The 17,074-nt window shown below is 42.4% G+C and overlaps 1 protein-coding gene across 1 annotated transcript in view; it reads left to right on the top strand.

Moving 5' to 3' along the window:
* ABCC3 (ATP binding cassette subfamily C member 3) overlaps nt 1-17,074 on the top strand; it is a 691,699-nt gene that overhangs the window by 243,546 nt on the left and 431,079 nt on the right. The window contains exon 6 of the mRNA XM_069200423.1: nt 7,242-7,303. Within this exon, the coding sequence (XP_069056524.1) occupies nt 7,242-7,303 (62 nt within the window). The remainder of the gene's footprint in view (nt 1-7,241; nt 7,304-17,074) is intronic.

Consider the following 17,074-nt stretch of genomic DNA (forward strand, 5'->3'; position numbering starts at 1 on the left):
ATTTGCCCTGAACAGTGTGGGGGCATCTTGGCTAGTGCCAGGGTGTCCACACACTGAGTAACTTAGCACCTAACAATCACTAAGTGAGGGTTAGACATATAGGTGACTTATAGGTTACTTAAGTGCAGTGTAAAATGGCTGTGAAATAACGTGGACGTTATTTCACTCTGGCTGCAGTGGCAGTCCTGTGTAAGAATTGTCTGAGCTCCCTATGGGTGGCAAAAGAAATGCTGCAGCCCATAGGGATCTCCTGGAACCCCAATACCCTGGGTACCTAGGTACCATATACTAGGGAATTAAAAGGGTGTTCCAGTGTGCCAATCAGAGTTTGTAAAATTAGTCACTGGCCTGCAGTGACAATTTTAATTTGCAGGGCTCAAAACTTAGCCCCCACCATGTTTAACATTTATGTAACATCTTTTGCAGATATTTTCATAGCCTGGGGCTTTAGGATCCTCTCTATTGCTGATTACACTCAGCTTATTATCTCTATTGATGGGAGACACAGAGAGACATGAGACAGTCTTTTAGAATGTCTCTCTGAAGTAGCCTCGTGGATGTCACACTGCTGAGAAAACCACGGTCCTGCTCTTTGAAGGAGCTTGTAGAGTCTTGAATGACTCTTTGTTGCCCTTGCTCCTAGGTCCACTCAAAAAGAGAGTAGTCAGGAATGTTGGATCCCTAAATGATGATACTCTCTTTATGAAGGATCAGCTAAACACAATGCCCTTCATTACGACCGGGCCGTAGTGGGGGTCTGACTGCTGACAAAGTGGTGGTCAGACCGCCACGTTATAACCCTTGGCAGTTGCGCCACAGTCCGTCCGCCAGCACCACCAATTTCCCTCCACTGCAGGGACTGGAGGTGCTGGCGGTCCTAATCCGTCAGTGCACCGCTGCATGCAGTGCCACCCTGGGGATTACGACCCCCCCCTCTCTGCCAGCTCTTACATGGCGGTAGCACTGCCATGTAAAGGCAAGCGGAGACATGATACACTTGGCTGGGCAGTTCAGGGCTCCCCATGGCCCGCCCCATTGTGCTTCTCACTGTCTGCAGACAGTGAAGAGCGTAACGGGTGCTGTTGCACCCTACGCACCGCAACATTTCCACCAGCTCAATTAGGAGCCAGCATCAGTGTTTTGGGCTGTTGCCCGATTCCGCCCATTGACCCAGCGGGGAACTTGTGATGGGGCCCATGGGAAGACGGCTGTACTGGCGGCATCCTGACAGGAAAACCGTCTGCCAAAGTCAAAAAGACCCCCAATATATGGAAAATGCTTTAGTCTTCTTTGCATGCTACAAAAGCTCTTCAATGGATTCCAATAGAATGGCAAAGAACATTCACACAAGCGTTAATTATGAGTAGGGGATTATGGGATTGCTCTGTAGCTGTGAATGGCCTACATCTTATTCACATGCCTGCAATCCATTCAAAATGTGGCAGCCAGACTTACCTGTAATAGTGCTTGAAAAGGTTTGGCCTCTGCCTGCTTGAATTCACTACATTGGCTTCCAGTACATAAGAGAGTCAAATTCAGTCTACTATGTTGTGTTCATAAGGCACTTTATAATACCAGCTTGCCACCTCTAGTACTGTGTTGCTTTCTAAAAGTCAGCACAAGCATTCCAATCTGCAAATTTAGTTCTGGCGAGGGCTAAGCGCTTCAGAAAAGCCAGAATGGATGACCCCTCTTTCAACCATCTGGCAGCTCATCACTGGAATTCATTGAGTCTTGATTTCTGCTTGACCTCCTTCCTCTTCACGTTTCGGAGGGGTTTGAAGGCTTCGTTATTTCTCCTCTAGGGTTTTTGGTCTAAGAAGCTGTACATTTTTGGTCCAGTGCTGGGATATCCCTTTGAGGATGATTGGACTGGATGAATACAGTAAATAAATTAACAAATTAGGTGGCCAGTGGCACTTCCCCCTTTTCTTTTCTGTTGTCTGGGTCGAGAGTTGGGTACTTGGCTCCATTTCTGCTTCCTTAGGGGGGTGCGACGGCGCTCACCTTCACCTTGTATCAGTCCCTGGGGATGGAAATGAGCATCAGGAAGGGATCCCATGCACGCCACCTCCCTGGCAGACCCCGGAGTCCAGGTCCTCTCTGTTGGTAATTTAGGGAAGACGCGGCAGAGCCCCCCACACATCAATACTAGCTCAAGGTCAACAGTCACCATCCTTGAAAAGACCATAACTGTGGCCCTGTTGGGCCAATGTGGACGATCCTGGGCTCATTGTACCTCCGGAGGCAAGCTCTAGCCACCAGTAGCAGTTTCATCAGTCCTTCTGGCCTCAAACGCAGTGTACTGTGCAGGGAGCTAGTTTCACTGGCTCCCTTCACCAGATTTCCTACTGGTCTGTCTCTGGTGCTCCTCTCCTCCATCTATGGTGTCAAAGTCCAGATCTTCCCCCAGTTGGTCATCAGGGGGCATAAAGTGTCCAGCCTCACTGGCCCTTAGGGAGACCCACGGATCTAGGGGTCAACTGTGGCCAGAGTCCTTAGTCCTTTAGAACGTTAGGGGGCTTGTCCTTCTAGTTGTCCATAGCTATTGCCACCATCCAGGATCTAGTAAAAAAAATCCTCTCTCCCTTCGTTTTAAAATGGGAGTGAAAGGGTTTTGAAGCCAGACACCACTGGCCAATCCTAGAGTGCCAAATCATCTTGTCACCCCTTTTCCAACCTTCCTGGACAGCATGTTGGGACAGTTCAAGATAGCGCTGTCCAGAAGTTCCTCGTCACATCTCATTTGGGAGCCTCAGCTCTGCCCCTGGCTGACATCAGTGCTGAGGCCTCTCCCACTAAAACCTCAAGCCTGTGTTGACTTCAGTTGTCTGGGCTTCTTTGTTCAGTGGTCCTGGGCTGTCCCCCCCGCTGATAAAGTGTGAAAGGTAATTAACAAATGCAGATTTTCCTCCCCACCATTTCCTCCTCATGAGCTGAGGGAAGCACTATTAATTACTTCTCTTCTGTGGGGAGGCCTTTGTTCCCTCCACTTGGGAGCAGAGTAACTAACTTGGCCCAGCAGGGTGACAAAAGGCCTTGATTCTGATCCAGAGTGGAGCCGGAGAAATATGAAAACTCTGGGCAACCCATAATATTTACATATATCTGCATGGGACTTGAATGTTTTAACTGAATGCACCCTTTCACCCCAGTTTGATATCTCACTGCACTTTGTAGGCCAAAGATAAATGAAACTGCACTCTAAGGCAGATTTACCCCAGGTCTATAATAATGTGCCACCATACTGACTTTACCTTTGAGTGCCCAATACCATTATAAGGCCTTCCTCATGTCAATATCCAACCCTGCAGAGTCCCCTATGTACCAGGCTACCTGTGCACAGTTACCAGGCTGCACATGAGGGTAATCTTCTACCTGCAGGCCGCATATGTGTGCATACACCTGTGCACACATGTTCATGTGTAACCAGCCAGGTGCCCATTTCCCTTGCTGCGACATAGTGGGCGTATCATAAAAGGCAGACACTGGTGGTAAACAGGCTCAGTTCATTAACCATGTGCTTACAGAGTGTGAACTACAAGTAGTGAGACTTACCCACAGTAACTATTCCAAAGCCAGGTGGTCAAAAAAATAAATAAATCTTGGCATCGTAAATGGGCAGAACTCATTTTGCACACAATATGTGCATTCAAGACTGAAAACGTGATTAAAGGCATTTAGGTCATTTAGGTTCATTAAATAAAGCAAAAACAGTGAGCAAAAAAGTAATTATTGACCATTATAACCTTTGTAGCTTGAACTGTAAAAAGCTGTACAATATCTTCTCAGTTCATTATATAGTTGCAGTTTCTCTGTTTGCCAATAGGAGGTGCTTTCCATGAGGCCACAGAGCATGCCTCTTGTGATATTGCTTTCTGCTGAGAATCACCCATCGGATCATCCAGAGGTGTATATGTGCACTTGCTAACTGGTTTCCTAAGCTTGGAGCACACTCACCATTAAAATAGAACCTCCCACTTCTACAGCTGCTTAAAATTGTTGTCATACCTCCTCTTATACAAGGGATACCAGCCCATCTCCAACCCCTCCCCCAGCGAATCCACATGTTTAACTATCTGGTCTCATTTAATTATGTAGGATGTAAACAAACAATGAGTAGAAGTGCTAATGGTCTTTCGACAAATGTAGACATGGGCAAAAATATAATGTAAATAACTACTTTTGGGGCCACATGTATGACATTTTCTTCTGTGACTTGGAATTTTCGATCTGTTTGGGAATGGCAAATTGTGAGTCACAAAAGAAAATGTACAACAGTGTCAAGCACACTAGCTGCGATTCCCAATGAGGTAGCAAATGACCTACTACATTAATATTCATGAGGTAGATCGCAATTTGTGACCCCATTAGGAATGGCTGCACTCAAAGAAAAACAGGATGCATTACAAAAAAAATAAAAAGTTTCCTTTTCATTTTTTTGAGAGTAGGCAGTGGTCCACGGGACCACTGCCTGCTCTGAAAAAATGTTGGCACCCCCATTCACAAAAGGTTTGCGACTGGGTTACCACCAACCTGAGGTGGGTAGTAACTGCTATTGTTTTTCGACCGCATTCACTATCGCAAAACAATCTTACATATCACTGCAACTCGATATTTGGAAAGGATGCCCTCAGCACGCCACTTGCAAACCTATTTTGCGATTTGATAAATAGATTACCGAATCACAAATTAGGGTTTGTACATACCACTGAAACCTATGGTGTTTGGTATGAAACACCTCATATTAATAAATCCACATTGATTCCAGTGATGGATTTATTAATGCATGCACCCAGAGGGTACCTTAAAGGTACCCCCTAAAACATTCTAGTCCTCTAGTGTGCTGGCTGACTGGTACAGTCTGGTACAGTCTAGCCTGCCACCACAGGCAGGTTTCTGACTCCCTGTAGGTGACAGCCCACACTCCAGAAACAGTCCCTGCTCCAGAGGAAGGTGTTCATTCCTTCTCCAACAGGATGGGTAGTAATATTACATGCAAAGACCAGGGATTTCAAAGTCCCTGACACCTTTGATATGTAGCCGGACCAGCATCCACCAGACCTACAGAATGCCACCCCCTGCCCTGAGGCCCATATGGCACCAGGAGAGGTGAGAAATTAGCTTTTCTAGAAAGCATGGAAGTATACCCACGTCAGACAAACCACTAAGATGAGCTGCCTGATGTGCCACACTCTAGGAAAATGATGCCACCTTGGGGCTGGCAGAATTAGGAACTCTGGGACAAGGTTATGCCCACTCCCCACAGTAAGTGGTCATACAAGGGGTGTAGTAACCCCAAGGGTAAGTAGACTATTGGCTCATAACTCCCCTAAATCTAGTATTTAGGGAAGTCCCTGACACCAGGAAACCAGATTCTCCTGACCTAAGAAGAAGGACACCGAAGAACAGCGAAAAGCAAGAACTGATGAGCAGTAAGTGACTTGGTACCAACCCTGCTGGCCTGTCAGCTGTCCTCAACAACTGCACCACAGTCAACTCATCCTGCAGCAGCTCTGCCTCCAAAAGCCTAGGAGGACTGCCAGCACTTCAAGGAACAACCAGCATTTCCCGTGGAGTAGAGGAGCTACTCCAATGCAAGCTGCACGCACCCAAGAAGAACCGTGAGAGCCCCAGACCATAGAAAACCCAACACCAAAAAGCACACTGCATCCGAGCCCGAGTCAAAGTGGGCCAATGGTGCCAGCGAGATCCTGGGTCCCTCCAGAGCTGAACCCCACCTTGAGTTTCACCGGACTGGTCCTCCAATCACTGCCTGCAGCCTCTTTTGTGAAGGAACCAAGAGCCGCTGAAAGTCTTCACAACACAACCCCGCCGGACAAAGCACCACTGCACATGCCTCCCCCAGCCCAAGTTGCTGTGGACCGATGGTGGACTCATGTGCGCAAGACCCTCAAGACCTGAGCCCCTTTTTGAGTTAAGCCAGACTGGCACCCCCTTCTCCACCTGAGGCCTCTTTCCCCCAGGACCACTTTCCAATGAAATCAGTGGGGCACCTGACACCAAAAAGCACCTCTGCACCCAGACATCCCAGAGCCAATCGAGGTGGCCTGTTGGTGCTACCTTGGACGTTTCCCCATACTTACCTTAAATCCAGAAGATTGATCCTCTAAGTCCCCATATGCAGTATATGTGTCTTTTCCCATAGGATAACATGACCTCATTAGAGTCAATACAAGTGTAGTTCCTGTATTCTTCAAAACCACTAACTTAAAAAGTACTTAGATTCTTGGTGTCAAAAAGTATATAAAAACTATGTGTTATTTTTGTTAATTGGTGTGGATCTCATTATTGAGTGTGTGTGTGTCTCATTTATTGACTGTGTATATGCAACACATGTCTAACACTCCTCGCTTGTAAGCCTAAGGCTGCTCAATCACACTACCTCAGATAGACGACCTTGGAATTGCTAGAGCAAGCTCCTGTCCACTTATACAGGATACCTGGACTAATTACACAGCATACCTCTTTTTGGGATAGTATATAAAGGGCCAGTTTCCGACAACATAACTTCCTCATGGCAGATACCAGGCAGCCTGCATAGCAGTACTCACACAGCTGATTCCTTCATGAATTTCAGAGTTCTGCAAAGGTATGCTCATGGATGTCTCATGCGCATGTACTTCACTGAGGTAGACAGGGAATATGAGCAAGGCCCATTTTTTGGTATGTACTCCCATCATTCATGTAGGTGCAGGGCAGTGGTCCTCCAAAGAGACAGGCAATCCGTTTTATTGGAAAACCAAGTATTGGGTGTTCGTCCAGTGCTCACCACACATTAACGGCCGGCAGAACAGGATGTTTCACAGAGGACCTGATGCTACCTAATACTAAGTTCTAGTTCATGAATCAGAGAACTTCATGTTTTACAGGCTGGTCAAAAACTGCGATCAGTGAAATGACCATTGCAGTATGTTGCTGTGATCTTTAAGGAATTGAGCCAAACATTTTATCTGCAAATTAAAATGTTAGGAGAACGTTTAAAGGAACAAGGAACAAACTAACCTCATTTACAGTCTTCTTCTTACAACTACAGCTCAACTGTCTAAAATCTGAGCAAACATTTGTTAAATGTAGTTTTAATATTGCCCATCAATTAAATTATTATTATTAAGTATTTCGATTCTAATCTGTTTTGTTCTATTGTTTGAATTTCTTAAATTTTTATTTTATATGTCTCAAGATAAATGTAATTTATCTGCTCTTTTATTTTGTTGTAGAACCATTCCCCTGAATCAAACGCAAGTTTTCTCTCATGGGTTACATTCTGGTGGTTTACACGGTAGGAATTTCATTTTATGAATCACAACATACTATTTAATACGTGTAGAAGCTATTATTTGTCTGGGTGAAGAAGTGAACCCTCTTGCAACATAATGGCTTTTTGCCATTTTGTGATAGATCTTGAGTCGTTCCATCCTTTATCAATATTGTTTCTGTTCTCAATTTATGCTATCTATTACATGCTGCTTCTTCCCAGTTATGAAATTTTCCCTAGATGTTCTTATGGTAACATATATCACTGCATGTTTGTCGAAATATTGACTTACAAAAACATCGCAACCACTATATAGACTACCATTAATGTGTCACATTAAGCATACATATACTGTTCTTAACTCCATATTGCCATACCTAGACCTATCTTATGGTACTGTGTAAAGTACAATATTGTCAATGTGATATTTTTCTAGGTCAGCATTTCAACTGTGATTTAGTGGTATTTTACTCAAAGAACTTGAATTAATAATTTGGGTGGATGCTTGTCCCTACATTTAATAAAGTCAGTAACCTGTTAGTCCAGGCTAAGGTTTCAGTAATTAATACCTGAGCTCAAGCCCTGGTAGCTACAGTAGAGAGCAGACAGGCTTTAGAAATACCAAAACAGTAAAAAAAAAAAAAAAGCCAAAACACAGCACAATAAAAGTCACACTGCAGTGTATTAAAACATAGTAACAATTAACAACTCAAATCACAATCCAATAAGGACAACCAGAGATATGATTTTTTAAAGATTTAAGAGAAAAAGCACCAAGAAAAGTAGAGCCCCAGCAATCAGTAATCACTGTTCATAAATGCTGAAATCCAATTTCCAATATCAGGCCGACCGCAATGGAGTACGTGCCAGTATGCCATGCATGTTTGTGCCACTCAATGATTCTACCAAAGGACTTTAATCTCTGAAATGGAAGTCAAAATCCTTCAGCTCAACAAGGTTGTAAAGGGTACCTGATGAAGTTGTCTCAAAGACGAATTGCCATTGTATGAGTTCCAACTGACTATATTGTTTTTTACAGGAAAAGTTTGGATTCATGACCTGGAAAGTTCTCATATTGGCCCAGATAGTTTTTGCACCCTTGCCCAGCCAGGATTTCTGTGTTCGACTTAGTCTCTTTTTCAGACTTCAGAATGTACCAGCGGGTCAAGGCTGCAGTTTACATTCTACAATGAGTTCCATGAGGATAAATGCCTTCCCTCCGAGGGGTTGCTGAAATTAATTTGCTGCTACAAAGAAGCTCCAAGCAAGAGAAACCTGTTTCTTCTGCCCAGGAAAATTCCACCTTGACCAGATTGGCTTGAGGGGTAGGTCACTGTCCAGTGGCAGCTGAAATTCAGAGTTTTTCTAAGTCCCAGCTTTTCAGAGATGGTCGAAGTCTGGTTAGACATAGCCAACAGTCCCAGGACCTCTGTGACAGCATTAGGGTGAAGTCTTACTCCAGCAGAGGCTATCTTCAGGTCTAGCTCAAGTGCTGTTGTAACTAGTCAAGTGGGCACTACAGGTAAAAGGCTTCCTCCAGCTTGTTGTGTCCTGTAGCCACACAGGACATCAATAAACTGACCCTTGGAACTCACTTCTCTGTCGTGGATACTATTGGGAACAGGTACAACTCTTTATTTATCCTCACAGGTGCAGTCCTACTTCTGTTCTTCCACAGTCACAGAACGTTTTTAGAGAGTGACCAATTGATCGTTGGCACTACCTTGATGGTGAGGTTGACTATTGGCCCCTCCTAACCAATGGGGTAAAAGTTCCCTGGGGCAACTTGGACCACTTTTTCTATAGTTGTTCTGCACCCTGCTCAAACAATCCCAAATGCAACTTACTTCTACAATCAAAGCTACAGAAACCTTTTTTTGCTTGTGTAGAGCCTGTGTGCCCACTGAAATGAGTTGTCCCCATCATTTGTTGTCACTCAAAACTGCTTCTGGGGGTGGCCTCCCTTCTGAAGCCAACCTGGCAGGGGGAAAAAAAGTTTTATTTTTCTAGGTCTCACCTTACATTTTCTTGTGAAAGATCAGACCTTGTACAGGTTAATAATGTTCCTGGATCCATCCTAACTGGCCTTCTGCCAGGGGAAGGAAAACACCTTCCATCATGCCTATGCCATTTAAGCTGCTCTGGGAGCAGTTTTCACACCTCAGTAAGGTCAAGCACTGGCTAGGTAGCTGTTGTCAGGCTAATGTAAATTAGCCTCAAGGAGCTTCAGCCAAATATTTATTAAAATCCAACTTTACCATTAGCTTGGATTTTTAATAAATATTAAAATTAATGGTTGCACTTTTTTCTAGCTGGTCCCAAACCTAAAATAGCAGAATTAATATTTTAATGTGTTTTCTCACAGGACAGCCAGAGCCTTCCGCTGTGAAAATAGGTTTGGGAGGGAGGGTCACTTGAAAGACAAGGTAACAATACAGTTTTACATTTCTCTCCTTGGAATGCCACGCACCCTTCCTTGTGGGCTACATAACATAACTTTCCATCCCTAGGGTGTAGTTAATACACCAAATACCATGTTTGCGTATGAGAGTTACCTATGCCAATCAGAGATTAACTAATTGTTGCAAATTTTAGAATCAGAGCAGTACCTCAGTGTGCAGAGACTAAAGGTTAGCAATAAAATGTAGCCAACAATGGAGCTGAGCATGCAAAAGGGGCATTTTCTCACAATTAATTTCTCATGAATATGAGCATATTGATTGATATGGCATGAAGGAAATTGTCTATCTGACTGCTTTAAATAGGTTGGTGTTGTTTTATTGATATATGAAACTAGCAATAAGACAATTAATTTTTCATGCACTTTGGACCTACCACCTTATATATGCTCATCATGGTGACACCCAGTAGAAAAGGTACATACCAATAATTATTCAAAAAATGTGATGTTTCTAGCATGTCAGTGAAACATACATGGCTTTTCTAGGTTCTGATGTCAAGAGATAAATTTTACATCTTTCACTCTCCATCAGCAAGGTTTCTCTGGCACATTGAAAAGCTGTCTTAATATTAGGAGATTCATATAGAGTTAATATAAGTAGAAATGTTTGTTCCCTCTTTGCACTTTTATTAGTTGTGAGCTGGATGTTTAGAGGCTGATTCACAAATGTTTTTATGAGAATCTAAAACTATTTAGCTCCCCCATATTCAACAAGCTTTGGCAAATCCAATAGATCTAGCCTTGTCAAGCCTGCAAATTATTTTGCAAACTCCTGCAAAAGAGGTTAGCAATGTATAAACAGTAATGAAGAAATCTCTAAAGGTGGTGCTCATCTGTTTGCAAAATAAATAAGTAAAAAATAGGCTGTCATATAAAATACCCCTTACAAAAATAAAACATAAACTTCAAAGAAAGCATAATTTAAATCAGAGATTGGCATACCATTTCTAGAACTGAAGTGGACTACTTTCTAAGTGGATTTTCATATGTGCAAGAGAAAATGCAGTTACTCACAGTAAAAAGAGCCAGTGGCTAAAATGGGCTGACCAATTGGCTCATGCTGTTGACTGTTGTGGGCAGAAGTAATATGTGAATGATACTTGAACATGCTGCTGAACCAAAAGCCCTTATGTACATATGTATTTTTGTTATGTTTAACAAAAAACACTTGAGGCTGGGGAAACAGCTCTCTGTGCCAGACCTAAAAATGCTTTGATAAATTGGTCCCCTTATAGGCTCTGCTAATAACACTTGGAGGCCTGTCTACTGTAGTATTTTCATGTGGTTGTTTAGGTTCATGCAAATGTTGTTCTAGATGGCCTCCCTCTGTCAACTATAGCAGTTCAATTACTTGTTGTAGTAGGTTCAATCCTACTTCTTCACTGTATTACATACTAGAGTCCCTGCTTAGTGATCCTTCTAGATATTGTTCTCAACAAGAGAAAACTAACTGATATGGTAGAGTTATGTACATGTGTGGCATAGCACAATGGGATTGAAGGAATGCTGAGGGAGCATGAACGTAAAGGGGATATGAAAGGATCAATGTATGTATGAAAGGAAGATTGCTAGTTTAGAGACATCAGTCATTTTAAATTGTTGCACCAGTACAATGTAAAATAAGTTATACTAACAGGGCAGCCTAAGTAATTTGAAACTAATGTGCCTATGCCTGAGGAAAGAATATAATGCGGTACCTTAATAGATATTTTCCTCACTCAGGAATTCAGACCAATGTAAGTAGATATTCCATACATTACCTCTGTGTTCAATGGCATATGTGGCTGCAGATACACATGCCCTGCATACTCCAGCCATCTAGTCTTGGGTCCAGAGTGGTGCAAGTTGATCTTCTTCGAAGAAGTATTTTGAGTCAGGGGAGCGAGTGACTCCTCCTCTAGCTGACATTGAGCATGGGCATTGATTACTTTCTTGGATTGTTTTCTCTCCACCGTTGGGTTCGGATGTGTGTGCCTCAGCTCTATCTATCGACTCTTCAGTTCGATTTATTTCCAATATTTCTCTTTTATTCTGACGGCATTATTATCATTTGGCCTTGTCCCACCTAGTGCTCTCACCGTTCCGTTGATTCGGGCACCGACTGCCCACCCATCGGGGAGCTAGCGCCTACCTCAAGCCTACATTCCATGTGGTTGTGGAACTGAAAGGAATGGTTCCCTGATGGAACAGACTCCATTCTGCTTCTGCCCCCGGCACCACACCAAGTTCCCACACACCACCACTATGATTGAACACTGGATTGCCGGAGTGTGTAAAGCATGTAAACCTACAGCAATACATGCCACGCACAGATGGTTACAGGATAAGTCAAAAAAATCCTTAAATCACCTTATCTGCCCAGATCTGTTGACGACAAAGGGAGAAACAACCATGGGTCTATGAAGAGTAGGGGTATAGGCTGACATTGGCACCATATCTTTTTTAAGCCATCGTTCGAGTCTAGGAGCAGAACGTAGAAGACTGTAAAGTTTGTCAGAAATTAAGAGAAAGGAACTGATTTTCCTAGGCTTATTAAGAGGCAGGACTGACAACCCTCGGACTCTAGACTCACCAACAAACCTACAGGTCATTCTCCATTAGAGGGGGAGAAGTAGCTCATGGTTTGAAAACAGTGATGAAAGCAAATGATTTTGATCCCTTGTTCGGAAAAAAATAAGTTTTACATTTTTGTGCCTCGACCTAAGACCTGTGATTCATGCTGACAAATAAGCCCACAAATCATGCCTAGATCCCAGTCTACCACTTCCATAGACTATTATACAATTTTATCTTTAATTTAAAATTGTTTGTGGATTTTTCTTTTTTGTGACTTTTTTTACTCTGTATGCACCACTGAAATCTTTACAAATTGCCTTTGATTTAAGCCTGACTACTTTGTGCCATGGTACCCAGGATTGAGCACACGTGTATTTTATTTAATTTGTAAGACAGCTGGCAGAAGATGGCCTTAACCTTTGGGGTGGACACTAGTCTACCCAAATAATAATCCTCTTTCCTACATTCTGGTTCCCTGAAAAAGGAAAATCACCAAGTAACAGCAATGCAGACCTTGCAGTGTCAGGACGTTTATAGGAGTGAAACACCTGCACAATGGCGGCAACAAAGAAAACCGGCATATACACAGCCACTAATGGCCACAATTCTCCCACACACTGATTCAAGCCTCTTGTAGCAGGAGTGGTGTAAGAGAACAGAATCATCAACAAAGGTAATTGTTCCTCTGACCATTCCATCCAAGTCTGGATTTCTGGGCAATTGTCCAGAAGCTTTAGGAGCAATAACCTCAGAAGAGGGAGTCCTTTCATTCACCAGGCAAGGATTTTGTATAGATCTTATTGGACATGCACCCAGTATAAGACCACAACATATGATAATGGAAGATTATCACAATCCTGTGGGGGAGAGGGCTAAACAGTCTGTTTCTAAAGAAAGCAATAAAAGAAGTCTATCAGTTAGAGAGAAATTGGACAATCTACTCTGTTTCTTTTGTGAATCCAAGACCAGACAGGACTTTGTAGCCTTTACTGAACATAAGGCATTTAAACTACTATGTCAGAACACAGACATTTAACATCACTGTATAACAAGATATAACACTAGTGTTAGTGGAAGGAGGCTGCCTAGTAAGACTGTATCAGAAGTGTACATGTTTGCACATCACATTGTACTCAAAATGTAGCATGTATCTGAAGCCTGTATATTTGGCCAAATAGTATCAGCTCACACAAACATGTTATAAATGTTGCATTGTTTACTCAATTGTTTTTAATGGTACTCAGCTTCTCTAGCACATGAAGGTTAGATACACTTGTTATTAAAGGAGGTAACTGGTTTCTTAACTTCTAAAGAAACCTGGGTCTTGACATCAAAAGTTCTACAAAACAGACTAGTAGCAAATCGTGATTTCTGTCCCCATTTATAGTAAATGCTGCCTTATCGCAAATGTTATGATTTATTGAACGTATAACACACTCCATTTTCTGGCTTTTGAAATTGATTAGCTACTGAATCTATCATAGTCTTTGCCATGACCTGAAAACCCTGGTTGATTTTAATGAGACCGCTAAATTCATTCTTTGTTTCACTCATCTTATCCTACTGACTAGAATTCAGGTGAAGCGTATTCATGGGAAGGTATTTGCTTATATTTCCGTCCAACCTAGCAAATGTCCTATATAGTTTCCCTGCCTCTAAAAACATTCAACCTAGACACCACAATTTCTATAAGCTGAACTGTCTACCATTCTGCTCAACAGTCACCTTACCTGATAAAACTATTTGGTCTTGTTTTATTTATGCAGGTGAATATACATTATTTTTAAGTTCCAAAACCTCACTGACACTATATCATCAATGCTTGGACCTTGCTCAATCATTAGTTGACTGCTTTCCTTGTTAAGTTCTAACCAGATAGAACAGAAACTGAAATATATTGAAATTGACTACCTGGATATGACATATTTGTCATAAGAACTTGAAAATGCATACCTTCCCAATCGGCATAGTAAAATGCTTATGGTGGATGGTCCTCAGCTTAATCTGTGTCCACAAACTTCATACTTTCTTGCCAATATTATGCAATCAGACTTGACCTAAGTGCACTGCATACCCTCTTTAGCAAATTTCAGTTAGTTCAAAAGTCTGAGCTGAGACATCTGCATTTTTTTACACCTCAGTCTCATTATCCCAGGCTTTTTTGTGCATCTCTGGATTTCAGCTTCATTACAGATTTAATTTAGTGCACCATGCATTACACTTAGAGCACTCAAAAGAGTCAGACCAAGGGTGCACCAGCAGACCTTGACATAGCATCCCCACCAACACGTTAATACAAATTAAAGTGACACAGCTCAAAATGAGGCTGTTCCCTCCCAGTACAGTGTTCTCTCTCAAACTAAATCTGACTAAAATATAATTCCTGCTCATTATTCCAACCCTAGTTTAAACATTACTAGAAAATCTCTTAGACCTCAACATCTCTCCCTAATTAGTTGTGTTAGTGAAAATGTTAGAATTCATCTTAAACCTAAAAATATTGATGATAAAACACACCACCAAACAAAAGTAATGCCATATCTTGGCTCTTTAAATCGGTGCTATCCCCACTAAAGTTCATCCTTCATGCTATAGTAGATTTATTAAACTAAGCTAGGGATCTTGTTCATATAATTTCCATTTTTAGGCATCTCCACCAGTTTTGACCTGAGGCCAGGTCCTTCCCCCAAAGTTGCATATATCATCCACAACATTTTTCACATTGGTTTACCCATTTTGTTGAAAGGCAAACTGTAGATCACTAAAAGAAAAAAAAAGTCTTGAAATCCTGAAAGTGCAAAGTCTGAAACATTGAATTTGGTCTTCTCCTATCCATCTCTAAAAATCTGGAACTGCTTACCTGAATATCTGCAGCTCAACATCAAAGTTTTCCCCTTCTTGAAGAACTTAAAAAACTCAGGATCAGATCAGAATCCTTCTCAAAGACGTAATGATCATCATCCTGTTTTTGACCATGTTTAACATGAAAGTTGTATTATGTTCTCTTGGTTTCAAGTTTACTTGTCAGCTTCCTCTCTAGCTAGGTCTCCAATATACATCTATAATTAGAAATAAATCAAATTAATTTAAACAAATTTGGCATGGGTCCGGCTATATAGCATGCCATGACACCAGCAGCGCAGGACACATGCAGGCTGTGCCCAGGCAAAGCCCCGGTCACGGACAGGCCCATCCAGGCCTGTCAGAGCCAGGAGGAGATTGGTCTAGGCCCCCCAACATCTTCAGCTTGGCATTTACTTCCCTCATATATCAAGAAAAGAAGTGCACTTAATAGTCTGTTAAAAGCAGGAATTGCCCTATTTGTGCCTCTCTAATGCATACGTGCATTGCTCTTATCACTCTTCCCTCAACTTGGAAGGCTTCTTACAAGCAGCTTACATTCAGTGGAAGGTTAGACGGGAGTCATTGGGTCTTTGTCATTTTATGAAATTGCTTTGCTTAAGCTTTCAATTTGTTTCCATTTGTTTTAAACCAAAGTTGAACTGGCACATCACAGAGAAATGCAAGGCACCATCAATTGTGCCCAAGCCAGCACTAAATTCATCACTTGATGGATTTATCCAACCGGCTGTAAGAGTGATTAATAAAGAAGTAGAATTGACTGAAAATCGCCTCTCACTTACATCTGCGCTCCTGTAAACCCCCCACCCCACCCCCCACAGTCTCCATTGGAACTTTCTATTCCCAGTGGAAATGTTGCCACATGCCTCTCCAATGCCACTTACAAATCTAATAGTAGTAAATTAATCTGATGCTACTACTGATGCTTTTTCTGACATGGGAATACCAGACAAATGCAAAAACCGTCTTCCTGCCTCCAAAAAACAAAACTTCAAGCCTAGGTGCTCGTTCAACTTCACAGGTTATCACCTTTGACCATTCACCTTACCTGTCCAACCGAGGAATTCATTTGTGAAAGATTGCTGGGTAAATTTACTGCATCTGTTAAACTGCTCCTCTCATGGATTGAGGAGAGGTTAGAAGCCATAGAACTAAAACTATGCCTGCAATTATTTTATACACCAACAACGCACACCTACCCTGAAGTTTTACGATTTGATCAACCCTTGCACTCACAGACTGGCGGAGCATCACTCTGCAACAATGGCACTGTCAGTGGTATTAACTCCCCCTAAAGGAGATAGAGCCACCATCTGCCTCCACCTGCGTCTAATTGAGAAGGCTGCTAACTCTTGGAGGTTTCAGGAGTCTTGACGCTCTAATTTAACAGTCAATCCAGCTCTACACCATGCATACAAAAGTCCATTGGAGGGAGCAGTCAAATGTACAAGGAATTGAATAGCTGTTCCACAATCTCCTAATAGCGATGGTATCAATTTAACCCTAGTCACTTGCCCATATGTAGTAGTAAGGACTCACATTCATCCACTTCCCCAGCGTGCAGTAGAACCTTTTTCACTGCTTAGGAACAATTTTTTGCATTGGCTTCATCTCAAAATGGATTTTGCTTATGAAGGCGTTGATGAAATTTTGATGGTCTGCACAGTAGAAAGGGTGGGCCTGTTAGAGAAAAATCAAGAGGGAAATGTGTGCTAATCAACTTAAGGCACCATAGGCTAACGCAGAACATATTCTCAAAGCTTTGTCAAACTGACATGCACGAGTGTGACATAAAGCTATTCCCCTTAGGCTATTAAAGGTCTTAACCCAGCCCAACTCAAAATTCCTATCACTAACTGCTCCCACAATTGGCACAGCCCTGGCACACAGATAAGTCCCATGTAAATGGTACCTCT

Source organism: Pleurodeles waltl, chromosome 7, assembly GCF_031143425.1.
Source record: "Pleurodeles waltl isolate 20211129_DDA chromosome 7, aPleWal1.hap1.20221129, whole genome shotgun sequence".
NCBI classification, from domain to species: domain Eukaryota; kingdom Metazoa; phylum Chordata; class Amphibia; order Caudata; family Salamandridae; genus Pleurodeles; species Pleurodeles waltl.